General features: G+C 44.4%; 1 protein-coding gene across 1 annotated transcript in view; it reads right to left on the bottom strand.

Annotated features, from left to right (window-relative positions):
* LOC103607368 overlaps positions 1 to 16,017 on the bottom strand; it is a gene marked incomplete at its 5' end in the record, with an annotated part of 48,400 nt that extends 32,383 nt beyond the window's left edge. Inside the window, 9 exons of the mRNA XM_008591880.1 lie at positions 304 to 1,011; positions 2,465 to 2,644; positions 3,647 to 4,564; positions 11,734 to 11,886; positions 12,211 to 12,330; positions 13,879 to 14,082; positions 15,092 to 15,112; positions 15,219 to 15,335; positions 15,788 to 16,017. Coding sequence (XP_008590102.1) covers positions 304 to 1,011; positions 2,465 to 2,644; positions 3,647 to 4,564; positions 11,734 to 11,886; positions 12,211 to 12,330; positions 13,879 to 14,082; positions 15,092 to 15,112; positions 15,219 to 15,335; positions 15,788 to 16,017 — 2,651 coding nt within the window. The remainder of the gene's footprint in view (positions 1 to 303; positions 1,012 to 2,464; positions 2,645 to 3,646; positions 4,565 to 11,733; positions 11,887 to 12,210; positions 12,331 to 13,878; positions 14,083 to 15,091; positions 15,113 to 15,218; positions 15,336 to 15,787) is intronic.
* Positions 16,018 to 17,259: the final 1,242 nt, after the last annotated feature.

Here is a 17,259-nt window from a genome sequence, read left to right as displayed (position 1 = left end):
CAGAAAATAACCCTAAGAAACATATTCTAGACAAAGAATCCTTAAGCAAATTGTACAGAAATATGGGTTCATGACTGTCCTTCTCAGAACAGGCACCAGTTAATAAGCATGCCCTGGGTGGATTTCTGAAGGGGCCAGCACACCCAGCAAGTTTTAAAACAACTAAAGCCACCTGAGTGCTGGCTGCACAGTCCCACAGGGCGTGCAGGGTGAGCCAACAATGGCAGCTGCTATGAAGTGCGCAGACCGGTGGGCACGTTCCCAAGGGAACACCGGGCCTAAGGGGTGCAGGCAGGCACCTACCACAGCTGTCCTCTCCACATGGTGGTGGCTGGCTGACGGAGACACTGTGCACTGCAGGACCTGCATTGCTGCTGACTCGCCTGGGTGACAAAGCAGCTCAGGTGCACCAGCCGGCAGCAGCAAGGGGTCCATCCTGTCCTGCAGGGAGGTGTTGGCGCTGCGCAGGCTCAGGGTACCTGAGCAGGGCGTCAGGGGGAGGCTGGGTGGAGGCTCCAGCGTTGAGTCCTTCCTGAGGACCTCTGGGGAGCTCCAGGAAGACAGGTCCAGCGCCCTGCTCAGGTTCTTCAGGGTTTCAGCCTCCTTGGTGTGGCTTGGGTCTTGGGAGCCTCTGTACACGCTAGTTTGTAAAGAAAGGGACCCATCCTGCAGTGCTAATTTTTCTTGAATGGGAAAATTTGGCATTTCATTTATTATCAAAGAATCCCGATTTTTAATAATATCAGTTAGATCCCATGTGGTTTTATTAGTATTAAATGCCTCCACAGAGAGCGGTTTGTCAGGTTCTTCATCCCTCTGAGATCTAACACTTGAACTATTTTCTAACATGTATGCTGATGCCAATGGCTGTTGAAATTTAAAATCTTCAGTGTCAACATCCTGGAAGGTCACAGAATACACCAGATGGTTCAATTTTTCTTGAAGTTGTTTCACCTGAGCTATGAGATCGTCCTTCTGAAGTTGACAATCTTCCAGTAGTTTTTCCTTACCCTGAAGTTAAAAAGAATATGCACATAGTAAAATAACTGAATTATAGGATGTCTCATGATTGTCTGGTGTTTATGAGCTGATTTCAGAGACTGTGCACTTAGGGGTGAGATTCCATGATAAGCCCTTTGGTACCTCTAGATGCTTAAGATGTCAAGTTTATCTAATTCCATGAAAAACAATCAAGCCTTAAAGCTTTTTGCTTAAAAGGCATTTGGCATAATGTATTTCTGTACTAATTTACTGAGGACACAAGTTTTTTGTGTGAGGTAAAAAGGACTGGAAGGTTCTAATCTGAACAGTGAAAAACAAGACTGTGGTTTATATAATGAATTTGGAGTTTCCTTGTCAGCATATAACTTCTAAAGAATTTGGCAACCAGCATGATGTCATGGGGCTGAGTTGTCTCTTAAGAATTCAAATGTTCCCGGCACGAGGGCATTCAAACAAATTTGCTGCACAGAAATGGTGAAAAGATTCCCTCTGCACAGGATACATTTCCTGAGGCGAGTTGATGAACACATGAAACCAGAGTCAGGCATCTTCTCTCAGAACCACCAGGCCAGTGTGCCGTGGACTCAGAATCTCTTGGGTCTAACACACTACATGGTACACATGGTGAGTGACACGCGGGTCCCACCCTGCACTCGTCACAAAGCACCCCAGCAATGTGTGTGACTTTCACACCAGCCCAAGCACACTTTGGCACCACACATGGGAAAGCAAAAAACCCAACCAACAAATCACTTTTGGTTCTAAGAGCCTTCTGGGTCTCAGAATGTGGATAAGGAGTTGGGGCCTGTCTTGTGAGCAGAGTGAGGATGAGACAGGGACAGTTATGTGTCAACAAAGGCTAGGTGGGACTCACCCACCAGGAGGAACCATGATGTCAAGGACAGCAAGCAGCCCCAGCCACCAAGGGCAAGTGATTTTGAGGACCTGTCCTGGGTACGAGGGCATGAATGGCACTGGCACCTGCTCTTCTTCTTAAATCTCAACCCTGAGACAATCTGAAGTTGCCACAAAAAAGCCTCCCCTGGGAAAAGAAAAGACAACTTTTCTTGAAGTAAAAATACAGAGGGTAAAAAACCCAAAGTCAAAAATAAATCTAAACCCTTTCAAAGTAACAGACACTGGAAATGAAGGTTCTGGGACAAGGTGGGGTCTGTGGGGATGATTTGGTCCTAAGGACAAGCTCAGGAGTGCAGTCAAAGACACTGGTATCAATTACAAGGAAAAAGAAACTAATTGTTTATCATTCACAAGCCACTTATTAGACCATGGGCAATGTCTGTTTCTAGGGAGTGTCTTAAATAAACATGCAGAAGTGTCTAAATGGAAGTGGACAGCATAGTCACAGTGGGACAAGATAAACTCGGGGAGCATGCCCCGTGAACGTCCTCGATGGTATGATCTCTGTGCACTCAGCGCCCAGCCCTCCCAGAACGTGAAGCACCTTCCTTCTCCCCGACACCTTGCTGCTGTCCCCCACACTCCAGTGGACTTCATCGCTCATCAGGAGCAGCTCTGACTCCAGTTGCTGCTGGCAGAGGGTGAGCACTGACATCACGCTTTCTTGTTTCGGGAGATCTGCATCCTTTAAAGTCACCAGGACTTTGGCAGGCTGAAAATCATCCTTAACAGAGAGAACAGGAATGATGCTTACAAAGGTCAAACTGAATGTATCAGAAACCGTCGTTCCCCCACCCCCCTGTGCAGGAGACTGCCCAGCTCTGGGTAGCACGTGATGCAGCAGGGACACCAGGGGAAGGCAGGTAGCCTGTCCACAGTCCTGCTATCTGCTCACTGCCCAGCTGGTCAACTTGAGCATGAGGCTGAGAACTCAGGGCAGCACCAAAGACCAGGGCAGCTGGGGCACCTGACAGAGCAGCCGCCCACTCAGGACCTACATGGGCATTGGGGCAGCAGCTGATCCCCAAAGCTCTACTCAGACACAAACTGGAGCATAAAAAAGAAGACTCACATAAGGCCTTCTGTTCCCAAATGAAATGAGCTTAAAACTTTACTTAGGAAATGCTTGTTAAGAGATAAACCATTTGATTAGAAACCACAGAGGAAAATTAAGAAAGACTGTCTAACACAAAATGATCACTGTATCATCAGATAGTATGGTATTAAAGGAAGGATTGTTTTAAAAAGCTTAAGTAACTTATACTATAGTGAACTCCCAGCCTGATCTCACTGAGAGTGGATCCTAACCAGGCCCGGCTGTAGGTATCATCAGATAGTATGGTATTAAAGGAAGGATTGTTTTAAAAAGCTTAAGTAACTTATACAATAGTGAACTCCCAGCCTGATCTCACTGAGAGTGGATCCTAACCAGGCCCGGCTGTAAGAGCTCCAGGCCCCTCTCCTCCTCCAGCAGGTCACAAGCCACCAGGAGAGCTGTCCCCCCACTGCCCAGACTGGAAAGAAGAAAGTTATTAAAACTAAAAGAGAAAACAAGGAGGAGAGTAAGAAAAAAACCCAAAGTCTCCTTCAAAGAGCACCAGACACACCTGGCCTGGCCCCTACTGGCCCGGCAGCCTGGGCCAGGGCCCCTTGAGTGCCTCAGCCTCTCTCACCCGAGATCCCTCACTTGCACTGGCTCCATGGCCTGCACAGGAACAAGGCCTACCCGTGTGTCTTGGTCCAGGGCATGGGGGGCTGTGGTCAGCCACCTGCCACCGACACCCCACTCCGATTCATCCTCGCACACGGCCTCCGCAACCCTGGCGACCCACGCCTCAGTGATGCCCCCCACACAAGGCTGCAGGCAGGCCCTGAGTGCTGGTGTGTGGGCTGCGGCCTGCGGGGTCTGCTGTCTGTCCAGCTCCGTCTGGCACCTCAGGAAACGCTGGTTCAGCACCTGCAGCTGGTGGCTCAGGCGGGCACACTGAGCGCGCAGCCGCTGCAGCTCAGGAGGCTCATCTGGTGCAGCCAGGGGTTGCTGTTCCAGAGCGCAGCGGAAACGGGCCAAGGCCAACAGGATGGCCTCCAGCTCGGCAGAATGGGCCACATTCCACTTGTTCATAGCATTAATTTCTAAATCTCTCTCTGCAATCAAGGCTTCCTTTGCTTTTAGGGCAACTTCAAACTCCCGGATCTGGGAGGCCATATTCTTGACCTCGGCCTCCCTGAGGGCCGCACTGCGCCTCAGCTCAGCCAGCTGCCGCGCAGCAGCCACCTCTGCTTCCCGCAGGCGCTGCTGCACGGCCTCCAACGCCTGGCTGTGTCCCTGTGCTTGGTCGGCCAGCAGCTGGCTCAGGGCCTCCTTGGCCATGAGTGCAGCGTCAAGCTCGCCCTGCAGCGGCTGCCCGACTGGGCTCTCCACCTGCAAGCTGAGCAGCTCACTCTGGAGACTCTCAGCCTGGCTGTCACTGACTTCATGCACCACAGGCCCCATGATGGACAGCTCTCTCTGCAGCTTCTCAATGACTTCATGGAGCTGTTCAATTTCTTCTGCTTTATCCTTTTGTAATCGCTCTTGGTTCTCTTGCAAATTTTCAATAATGGCTTTCAGCTCCTCAATTTCAGAACTTCTGCTATACTCAACCTGAGGAGAAAGCACATTTCAGAGCCAAATTAAACGTACCCACTTCAGAATGTCCCTCTTTCAACATGCAGTTCAGCCTTGTAGAAGCGAGACTCAACAGCTCAATGTGGCATTCGATGTTTGCAGACCCCCAGTGCTACACTCCAGTGCTTCAGGTGCAACCACTGGTCAAGGTTGGCACCTCTGGCCGCTGCTCTGTCCCCTTCCCAAACACCTCCACACACTCGGCTGTCAACTTGCAAGGAAGCTCTGGCATAGTCACTTCCCAGGCAAGAACAGCCACACCATAATGCTTTCACCACCCTTTATGTTAACATTTAAAGGACTTTGATTTGAATTCCCTGAAAGAAGCATTTAGATTTAAGGTATCATTCTAACACCAGAATAAAAGTGAGAAAATTGGCCAGAGAATTTGCAAAAATGAAGAACTGAATGAGCCCGGGTACTGCCCACTCTGCCTGCGTTCATGCCTGCACAGGAACATGGGTATTTCCACTGTTGCTGCCTCAGCTACTACACCAGGCTTCAAAGGAGGATACATTTACCTGTGCCATTTAACCCAATCTTCAGCAATTTTGAGGCAAGAGGTATTATGATTCCTACTTTAAACATGGGAAAATTGCAACTTAGATATCAAGTATCTTTCCAAACCCACAAAAATAGTAAGCGGAAAATCAGGATTGAAATCTATGTCAATATGGCTCCCAACTCCATTCTCTTAAGGTATCACTGGTGGTGACCAAGTGGAAAAATTGTAACCAATTTATGTTCTAGCTAACAATTTTCAAACAATTTGTTATGGTCAGTGTCTGCTTCCAAAAAACTGAGTGTTTCAAAACAATTCTTGGTTTCACTAGAACTACTTCACAGTTACTTTAGGTGCAAATACAAATTGGGCCTGGAGTATAAACAAAAATAAGAAACCTGTTTAGTTTTTGGCTTTGGTTTGGACAATATCCGCTATATACTGTATACACATTTACTGTTTATGAATACATTATACATTTGACAAAAGATAATTGCTAAATGCAAAACTAAATCCTCCCATCTTCTTCCAGTTCTATTTTGCACACCCCTTACTGTGCACTGCACAGACCCATGTCTTTGTGCAGGCAAGTGAAGAGATTTTTAAAGATAATTCTTACTGTATGCAATTTTTGCTTTGTCACACTAAATGTACTAAATACACTGGAATAAAAGAGTACGTACTACAAAAGTCATAATCATAACACAAATATTACATTTAAAATATTGGAGCCAGCACACAAAGGTGGCTCCCAAACGTAAAACACTAAAATCTAAAATCAGTCCTTGGAGATACAGTGCAGTTGGAACACAGCAAGAAAGAGATAAAAACATGTTAAGGTGCCAAAAATTAGGTTGGGGAACTCAGAAAAAGGGTAGACGTGACAGCAGAGAGCACATACGCTAGGGTCTCCCTGAACATGGTGTGTGGTTTCTTCCTGTACAGGATGGTGCAGAGGGGCCTGACCTGAGTGCCACCTGTTCTCCAGGGAAAGGAAACCCAGATGGGCCTACTCTGCCCAGCGTGGTGTATTATCAAAGGAATGTCCCTTAGCACCAGCAGGGGACTCAGAGGAGCAAGGAGCAGGGCTGGGAAAGGGAGGCTTGAGATCAAAGCTGGGGCTCCAAGTTTGGTGAGGACAAATGCTCCTCAAATGATTTCATGAAATCTGGAGGGTGATGCCCCACCCGCCTGTTGGCCCAGGAGGTCATGAGGGGAACTCAAGATGTGGCAAAGGACACCACAGGAGGGAATTTCCATTTCTGAGGCTCTGCCCTCAGGCAGTGCAGCTTGAGGAGGCTCAGGAGAAGGAATCAGGTCAAGCTATGGAGAGCAAGGAGGTGTTCCCAAGAGACAGAGAAGAAGGGAAAGAAGAGCCCCAGATTCCGTGTGTTATTTCTACCCACGTCTCAGGCCAACTCCATCACACAGGTGGGGATATCGACAGCTACCCCTGCAGGCAAGACAGAGTGGGTCCTCTGAGTCTAACCAAGCTGACTAATGCTAAAATAAAAATCTCAACACACTTCAGAAGCCAGAGCTCCCACAACATAACTTGCAGAATGTCAAGGATGCAAATAAAAATTACTCACCACCACCACCAAATATCAAGAACATGCAGCCAATTCTGAAAAAACAACCAATGGCACCAACCCTGAGAGGACAAAAGATGCTTAAACAAGCAAACAAGAATGTTAATGCAGATGCAAACAATTGTGTTCAAGGACCTAAAGAAAAGTATGCTCACAATAAACAAAAAGAAGAAAGGAAATACTGACAGAAGAACAGACACTATAAAAAGAAACAAAAATTTTATGACTAAAAATTACAGTATCCAAAATTTAAAAATATACTCATACTGGATGTGACAAAGAGTCCACAAACTTAAAGCATCATGGAGATTATCCCATCAGGAGAGGAGAAAGGAAAAGAATTACAAAAAATGCACATGGCCTCAAATATCCACGGGAAGATAGGAGAGGCAGGGCATATTTGCAACTGGAGCTCCACAAGAGAGAGGCAGATATCTCAATAAATGATGGCCAAAAATATCCCAATATAAAACATTAATTTGAATAGCCCTACAACTAGTAGGGAAATTGAATCTGAAATTTTTTAAAACCCCAACGAAGAACTCATCAGGCCCATATGGTTTCACTAAACAACTCTACTCAGCATTCAAAGGGTAAATAATAAATAACACTGACTCTACATAGTCTTCCAGAAAACAGAAGACGAAAAAAAGATTCATTAAATGAAGCCATTATCACCCTGACACCAAAAACAGACAAAGACATCACAAGAAAACTACAGACCAATAATATCCCTGATGAATATAGATGTGTAACTTAACAAAACATTAGTAAATAGAATTCAGCAATATATAAAAAGAATTATGTTCAGAATCTTCAAAGAGTTTATGATTCATATTATCTTTCAATCCCATTTTCCATGAACTTTTTGAAGTACCTCCCTTATTCCAGGGATGCAAGGCTGGTTCAATATTTGAAAATCCACCGTATTAACAGGCTAAAGAAGAAAAATCACATGATCACATCGATTGATGCAGAAAAAAGATTTGACGAAATTCAATACCATTTTTGTTTAAAAAAAAAAAAACTCTCAGAAAACAAAGAATAGAGAAGAACTTCCTCAAGTTGATAAAGAATACCTAAAAAGAGCCTAAAGGTAACATCACATTTAATGGTGAAAGACTGAATGTTTTCCCATAAGATCTGAAACAAGGCAAAAATGTCCACTTCAGCACTGTTATTCAACATAGCACTGGAAGTCCTAGCTAGCTTGATAAGGCAAAAGGATACAAAAAAAAAGCATACAGGTTGGAAAGTTACATATTGAACTATCCCTATTTGCAGATGACATGACAGTCTACACAGAAAATTCCAAAAAAACAACACAAAAAGTCTTTACGGTTAACAGTGAGTTTAGCAAGGTCACAGCATACAGGTTGATATATAAAAATCAACTGTAATTCCATATACTAGCAATAAATAATTAGAATTCAAAATTAACTGGCCAGCTTCCAAAGAAAAAGTAAAATTAAATATATCATTTATGATAATAGTACCATAACAAAATAGAATATGTAGTATGAACCTAACCCTAACAAAATATATGCAAAACATGTAAGTTGAAAACTATACAACACCAAGGAAATAAATAAATAAATAAATAAATGGAAAGTCATATCATGTTTGTGGACTGGAAGACTCAATATTGTTAAGATGTTAATTTTCTCCAAATCAATCTATAGATTCAATGCAATTCCAATCAAAATATCAGCAAGAGTTTTTGTAGATATCAGCATTTTAATTCAAATATGTACATGAAAAGTCAAAGAAACTAGAATATCCAAAACCACTTTGTAAAAACAGAAAAAGTGGGAAGATTCACATCTGATTTGAAGACTTCTTATAAAGTTACAGTAACAGTGCGATATTAGCAGAGAGAAAGAGAGAAACTAGATTAATAAAACTAAATAGAGAGTTCAGAAATGGATCTAAACAAACATGGCTAATTGGTTTTTGAGAGGTGCAAAGGCAATTCAATGGAAAAAAAGAGTTTTTCAACTAATAGTGCTGGAACAACAGGACATACACATGCCAACAATCAACTGAAAGTGCATCAGAGACCTATATGTAGTGAAACCATGGAATGTCTAAAAGAAGACAGGAGAATACTTTGGGTTATGCAAAGCGCTCTTAGATACAACTCCAAAAGTGTAATCCAGTAAACAAATTACTGAAGTGGACTTTGTTGAAAATAAAAAGCCTTGCTCTGTGAAACATATTAAGAATGTGAAGAGACAATCCATGGAGTGAGAGAAAGTACCTACAAGTCGTGTATCAAAAAAACAACTTGTGCTCAGAACAAAGAATTCCCAAAACTCAACAGTAAGAAAACAAACAACCCAATTTTCTAAAAAAATAGCAAAATATTTGAACAAACATTTCACCTCAATATGAGTGCAAATATGCACAGAAAAAGATACTCAAGATCAGCAGTCATTAAGGAAATGCAGATCAAAACTACTAGGATATACCAACACACATCTACCAGAATGGCTAAAGTTAAAAGACTGACTACAGCAAATACTGATGAGGATGTGGCTAGGCCTGAGGCTCTCACATACTGCCAGCGGAATGTAAAATGGTAGGGCAACTACAGAAACCAGTCTGGAGGTTTTCCTTAAGGTTAAATATATACTTACATATGAATCGGCCATTCCACTCCTTGGTATTCAACCTAAAGAAATGAAAACTTATTTCCTCACAAAAACCTGTACATGAATGTTTACAGCAGCTCAATTCATAATTGCCAAAAGCAACAAACAACCCGATGTCCCTCAGAGGGTGAACAGATAAACAAAGTGTGGTACGTCCATACAAGACCATTCAGCACTGACACACTCCACAGCGTGACTTCCAAATGCATTACGCTGAGTGAGTGACTTGATGTGGAATTCTGGAAAGGGCTAAAGAACAGATCAGTGAGGTTGCCAGGGCTGGGGGGTGACCACAAAGGGGCAGGCAGCACAGGGAAATTTCTGGAAGGATGGCATTGTGGTGGTGATTACAGGACTAAATGCATTTTTCAAAACTCATAAAACTCACCAAAAAGTGAATTTTACTGTGTGTAATTTTAGAAAATAAAAACCGAAAAATCTAAAAATAAATGGTTATATCTCCTTGGACCTGGAGGGAAGCACTAGCAGACCACGGCATACCCTGCCAAGGTGAGCCCAGGAGACCCGCGTGGCACAGGAAGCCCCTCCACCCCCTGGACCCAGAGGGAAGTGCCAGTTCCCGCAGCATGCCCCACTAAGGTGAGCTGAGGCCTGCGTAGTGCTGGGGGCTCATTCTATGGTCACAAATTCTGGATCAAGACCCAAGGTGGGGTAATATAGCCACTATCACACCTACTGTCAAGCAAGGACAATTCACCACCACAGTAGTAGCCAGGGCCACTCTACAGGTAACCTACTGATCACTCAATTACACTGATATAAGAGTCACCAGTAAAGCCTGCAAATAAAGGAAGAAATCTTTATCCTCATAGCCAACCTCAGTATAAGAGAAGAAGCAAACCCTCTACCAAATGACCAAACATCAACAAAAAATCTAGAGAAGTATAAAACTACAGACAAAACTTCTACTTTCTACCCTATGGCCCCCCACTATACTTACATCCTCCTCCAAAATTAACGAAAAAAAGTATTATAAACATTACACAAGGAAACAGAGGACTGTCACCCTAGAAAGCCAGAGGCCCGTCAATCACACCTACAAACCACCAAGAACTTAACACAGGAGACACGGCCATGGCTGGAGGAAGAGACACATCATGCACGCGCGTGTGTGGGTGTTGCCTGGAGCTACTCACTCACAGACATTATCTCCTTTTCTTTGTTGTGCAGAAATGCCTGTGGAAGTAGTAATAACCACCGCCATAATAATAATAATGATAAAGCCAACAGAGTATTACTATGTGAAATATTCCCGACTTTGTAGATATGAAATGTCTTAATTAAATAAGCCTGCAGTTTTAAATTTGAAAATTGAAAATTCAATTAGAAAATGTTTTTCTATTAAAGTCCTTTCTGCTTAAAATGACATATTAGTTTGGCTTTCAAAATCCAATTATTGGGGCCAAGCCCGTGGCGCACTCGGGAGAGTGCGGCGCTGGGAGCGCGTTGGCGCTCCCGACGCGGGCTTGGATCCTATATAGGGATGACCAGTGCGTTCACAGCGCTCACTGGCTGAGCGGGGTGTGGCCGGTCTCAAAAAGGACAAAAAAAAAAAAATCCAATTATTGTATTTCTCCAGGAAATTGTTTCAAAGCAATCACCAAAGTAGAACTACGCTCTTGCCTGGTTCTCATCTACTGACTAAGGGAGAATTTACACTGAAAGGACAGCTTGTTACTAGGACCAGCCTGAAACTTCCTTTTGACTCCACATACTTTCAAATCATACAGATGCAACCTTTGTAAGAATTAGACGTAAACGACACAGCCCCTCAGATTTCCTCAGTACTATTATATTAGTTCACTCAGGGTTGGACCACAGATGGGGACTCTAAACATGTTTCAAGGCCATCATGTAAAGTTATGTTTTCTTTGCAACTTTGAATATCATCTCAACTACATAGAGGTTGTTTTTCTCTCTGCTTCAAAAGCACAGTTACATTAAAATAACAGAGACTTAGAAACAGGTTTTTCCCCACCATGCAGTGGGTCACCCCTTCTAGAAGAGCACAGCCCCTAAGGGCCTAAAGCCACTCACATCTTCCCAGCATGATTTATCTCCTCCTGCCATTTCTGTCATTAGGGAAGCCCTCTCCTGGAACTTCACTCCAACAAAGACCTGACTATCAGGGCTGCAAACAGGAAGGAGAGTTGGGGACAGAGGTCTCTGGTTGCCCACTCCTGGTCACTGGAACACTGCCCCTGCATCCCAGCCCTAGTGCAGAAGTCAGGCACTCCTAGAGCTTCAGAGAGAAATCTCCCACATGGCTGGGAGGCCAGAGACTCATCTCCCACAACCGAGGATCTTTGTGGTTGACCCCAGCATTTACATGATCAGAATAAACTTCGGATTCAAGGTGGATGGTCTTTAGTTTACCTTCAGGTTGGCATTCTCTTCTTCAAGTTCTCTGATGCTGATGGCAGCATGGCTGTTCTGCACATCTAATTTTAAGCTCAGATGTAGTATTTCTTCATTTTTACTCACTAAGTCACCTTTAATCTTTTCTAGCTGTTCTTTTAAGTCCAAAACCTTTCATTAAAACAAAAAACAGGAAGGATTAAAAATTACCTAATACTCCAACTGATTTAATAAAACTGCTATTTAATTTTTGAAAGATTAAAAAGTACATGCCCAAAACAGTTATTACTGTCCTATACCCTCGTAAAAGTGATAAAACTACAAAGGACATGCAATCATCACTGACACACCAGCTGCACCATTGGAACATCTGGCCTCCTACACAGAACTCACTGAAGGTTAGCAGCAGACACTCTAAGCTGGAGCCAGGCAGTCCCAATAGCCCTGCTCCCCATGCACCACGCCCTCGCACCCCAGAAGTGCCCTCTGAGCCACCTCAGCTTGGATTTCTGGACCCTCAGGAGGAACAGAGCATTTGCCTTCATCTGGTTCAGACGTCAACGTGGATGCCAGAAGCAAGTCACTCATCTGCTGCTCCTTCAATACCTCTTTATCCTATTCATGAAAAAAAAGTTATTTTAGGCAAATATTTAAGGAATCAGGAACTTCAACTTCTGTCTGTTAACATATAAATCATCCTCAGCTCTTCCTGAAGCACAGTGGGTACACCTGCATACACCTGCACTCAGTGACTCGCCAGAAACACACAGAGGACAGAACCCAGCCACACTCCCAGCAGAGACCACCTGGTGAAGGATGTGGCTCCAAAGAGAGAGCCACAGACGGTGCCCATGATTCCACAGCAAGAAATTTATCTTCAGTAATCATTCAACAAGATAAAAATATTTCAGTAGATTGTTACCAATTTTTAAAAAATTGGAAAGAACTTGCTAAAAAACAGGGCAACGGCTAAAAGCACATCCATACAATGGACGCTAACAGCCCATGAAAAAGTTCACAGAGAACATTTAACAGAGAAAACGCTCACAAAACAGTCAGTGGGAAGAAACAGGCAAACCAATCCATATATGTGGTCCAATTCTGTGGAGGAAAAAAGGCATTTTCTATACCCCTGGCACCTAATAAACTCAGTGAATGTTTCCTGAGCAAATGAAGGAAGGAAGGAATAAATGAAAGGATGAACCAGCACCAACAAGGGAGCCGTCATCAAAGCACAGGAAGTGGCTGGACCAGGGCCACAGTGCCCCTGGCTCAGGTTAAATCAGGAGATGCTGGGGTGCCCCTCCCAGAACAGTGAAACAGAAACACATCCCACCCTCAAGAAGAGCCTTGACTTCACTTAATAGTTCTCATCAGCATTTATGAGAACAGACACGTGAGAAAACTCTCCTACCATCCTCCAAGCAGGATTTGTGCTGGAGCACCCAACTACTGATTCTGAAATAAAATTTCTCGTTAAGGCTCACTTTTCAAGTATCTTTTTAACCTCCAGTGACATAAAGTAAAAGCCAGAGGTTCAATTACTTTTAGCTGAATGCTCAGAAAGGAGGCACAAATGCTTCCTGGAAATGCAGGAACACAGCCACCCCAGCCAACGAGGGACGGCCTGGGCGGGCCCAGTTTCCCCAACTCACCTCTAACCCCGGATACACATGAGCTCATGCGAGACATCACATGCATAACTCCAAGCCACAATATAAAAACTATCGCTAGAGATACTTTCATTGGGGAGCTGACATAAATTCTTAAACTCAAAAATTAAAATAATTATAACTAGCTCTAAACAAAGTATTTAGTAAGTTTTTTAAAAACCTACAACTTAAATATTTACTTTATGAAATTACTAAGGATAAGTTTAGAGTACCGGAGAAATAAAGAAGTCATATAAAAATGGTATAAAATGCTACTGTAGTAAATAAAAGCAAGCATCTCCAGAGAGGTCAAAGTAAACTCGCTATTCCATCGCCAGTGATGCCTGCATTCGACTCCAAGGCCTGGTGTGTTTCTGGTGCAACTCAGTGGACATGAGTGAAGAAGACCCACCGCCCTATGCCCAGCAGCCCAAGTGAACCCAGAGGACAGAAACACTGCCAGTGCCGAGACTCCTCCACACTCCTGCAACTATGCAGATAGACAGTTTACTTGTAATTCTTTCACAATTTTTTTCTGTTTTTCCAATTCTTCCTGGAGCTGGACCACTTTTCTTCTGGTGTTGACGTTTGTCTCCTCAAGATGTTTAATTTCTTCTTCTTGGATTAACAGTTGTCTATCTGCCAACTCTTTCTTTATAACCAATTCATTAAATCCATCTGACTTTTCTCTCAACTTTTCTTGTAACGATTCAACCTAGAACAACAAGAAAGCACAACACAGTGCAACTGAGCACAAGCAGGCAGTGCTCCATGCTCTTCTCTAGACCCAGGCTGCACAATGACACCTAATGACAGAGTGGGATAAAGGTGCACTAAGGACATTCTCTGTTAATAAAAAGGCACAAAAAAAATAATATGATGAAAACTTTGTTAGTAAAATAAGATTAGTTCTGGGCCGGCCCGGTGGCACACTGGAGAGTGCACTGCTTGGGAGCGTGGCGGCGCTCCCTCCGAGGGTTCAGATCCCATGTGGAGACTGGTTCCCGCTCACTGGCTGAGCTCAGTGCGGTTGCAACACCGAGGGTTGCGATCCCGTTGCCGGTCCCCGGTACAGGCGTGACACTGAGGGTTGCGATCCCGTTACCGGTCAGTAAAAAAAGACAAAAAGGAAAAAATAATAATAATAATAATATTAGTTCTGATAGAAAGGACAGAACACTACTCAGCAATGAAAAAGAATGAACGATGCATAGGCAACCACCTGGATGAATCTCCAGAAAATTAGGCTGAGTGAAAAAAGTCAATTCCAAAAGGTAACATACGCATGATTCCATTTATGTAGTATTATAGAAGTAACAGATTGTGGAAAGAGACTACAGATTCCTGGGAGTCGGGGGCTGGGGAGAGGATGAGGCTAGGAGGGCAGTGTGAGGGGCCCTATGGGGAGGGATGCTCTGTGGCTCCGCTGCGTCCTATTGACCAGTTGTGATGTGGTACCCTGGGGCTGTAAGATGTGACCTTGGGGGATGAGGCATAGAGCTGCTTCTGACAACCGCATGTGAATCCACCATTATCTCAAAATAAATTTAATTTAAATAAAGAATAAGCAAATCAACTACAGCTACCTCAGACAAGAGGAAGCCCCAAGCAAAAGGAGGACGTCCACGCTGCCCCTCCCTGTCTGGGCATGCAGAGTGAGGGCAAGCCATGGCTACCAGTCACGCAGAAGGGACAAAGCACAGGCAAGCACTGCCCACCCTTACCTCTGCATCCAGCTGTGAGCACTGTTGGTTCCAGGTACATGGATGGCAGAAAGTCAAAATGAGACAGAGCTTAAAAACACTGTAGAGAATTGCTCCCGAAGGCAGGGCACATGGCAGGCTCACTCACCTGGCTGTCGCAGGGGCCCCAGGGCTGTGGCTTGGCCGCCTGGCGGAGCTGCCCCTCCAGCCTCCGAATCTCCTGCTGGAACTCCTCACGTTCATGCTCCCGCTCAGCAGCCTGTTCCTGGGACGAGAGGCAGCATGTTGGGACCACCCTGCAGGGAGCGTGTAACAGGCAGGGCCTGGCCTCACGTGACCTCCACAGCCACTGCACACATGTGTCCACCCGCCCAGTAATGTGAACTCTAAATGCCCCCCTCCTCACAGCTGTTTTTGTGAAGAGGAGTTAAGAAGAATGGCCCTTTGGATGTAACATGGTGGAGACTTAGACCGCAGGAAGAACCGCAGGCCAAGAGGATGGCGAGGATGCCCCTGGATCACACGCCACAAAATGCTGACAATGTGAAAGTGCCCACTGAGACCACAGGAACACAGGAATCTATCTGTACAGTGGAGGGCTAGACAACGATCTTCAATGTCATATTACAGAAGCTTATTTAATGACCCGGAATGAAGTTCATGCTATAGTGATGACTTTTAGTGATGCAAATAAAAATTCTAATTCAGAATTCTTACATCCATGAACTGCCGCTGGCTGCGCAAATGCTTGTCGAGAGAGACCATCTGCTGTCTGAGGGTGGAGATTTCCTTGGCACGCGCGGCACACCCCTGATGCTGAGAGAGCTGTTCTTCCAACTCAGACTCCAGAACCTTCATCTGAGAGAGCATAGCTGAGCGGTCCTTCTCAGATTGCTTCCGGGCCTCTGACTGCTCTTCGATTAGAGAGTCCACTTCCTTCCTTAGAGCTAATAATGCAAAAAAGACGGCTGTTGGGGAAAGACTGCAACTCAGAGCATGGTGCTAATGTTGGGCAGAGAGCACAACACATGCATTTTCTTGTAGTGAAGACATATAAAGCAGACACCAAACCACGACGGACTGCTGTAGGAGCCCCAGAATGGCTGGGAAAGAGCATACACTGCACCTGGCCTCCCTGACAGGCGGGGTTAGAGCACAGGGGTTCTGTGAAGCTTCCAAACCTCACTCCCACGAAGACAGGCACAGTTCATCCCCTTTCTGAAACCTTTTGCTCTCTCAGAGATGTGACATGGTGAGGTCAGCGCTGCCATGTGGGATACACAATACACCCCAAGAGCCCACAGGAGCTTCTCTCCAGCAGATCCCGAGCACACAGCCTCACATATCCAGAGTTTAGTCAGTCACCGAAAATAAAGCCAATTTTTTTTTTAATAAAAAACAAAAAGCACAACAAAAAAAATCTTTTAAATGAAAATTAGCTAAGAAAAAAATTTTAAAGCCTGAGAAGAATACATCTTGGTAGTCCCAAATGACATATCAGGTAATTTCCTAGGAATTATGTTTTCACATATATTCTCCAATATGGAAAAATAAAAGTAACACAAAACTTCCACCCATGTGAGCGCAATCTCACAGGTGGCACTCCAGGCAGACGTGGTCACAGTACTCAATGCCCAGGGCTGTGGTCTACCTTAGAGGAAAAGCATACAAGCAATTAGTGCAATAGATTGAATTATGTCCCCCCAAACTCACTGAATCTTGAACTGTGTCCACCATGTTTTACGTATTAGAAACTTAGCCCCTAATGTGACTGTTAAGAGGATGGGAAATCCTATTATGGTAATTGAAAGGTGGAGCCTTGAAGAGGTGATAGGATTGTAGGACCATGCAGTAGTGAATGGATTAAAAATGGTGGTCAGGGGTGTGGTTCTGAGGGCTTTAAAAGAAGGGGAGTGTCTGTCTTTCTCTCTCTCTTGCTCTCTCTGCTTCCACCATCTTGCAATGTGAGACCCCCTGGGTCACTGTCGCCACCACCAGATGGACTTTGGACCTCCCAGCCTCAGAAACTGTAAGCAATAAATTTCATTTTCTTTATAAATCACCCAGTTCCTTGTACTTTGTTATAAGTAACATAAACGGACTAATACAATTAGTAACCTAAAAGCCCATTTATTTATTTATTTATTTATTTATTTGTCTTTTTTCCGTGTCCGGCAACGGATCGCAAC

This window comes from Galeopterus variegatus, unplaced genomic scaffold (assembly GCF_000696425.1).
Source record: "Galeopterus variegatus unplaced genomic scaffold, G_variegatus-3.0.2 Scaffold7366, whole genome shotgun sequence".
NCBI classification, from domain to species: domain Eukaryota; kingdom Metazoa; phylum Chordata; class Mammalia; order Dermoptera; family Cynocephalidae; genus Galeopterus; species Galeopterus variegatus.
Note: the sequence above shows the minus strand (reverse complement) of the source record. Positions and strands in the feature narration are given on the sequence as shown.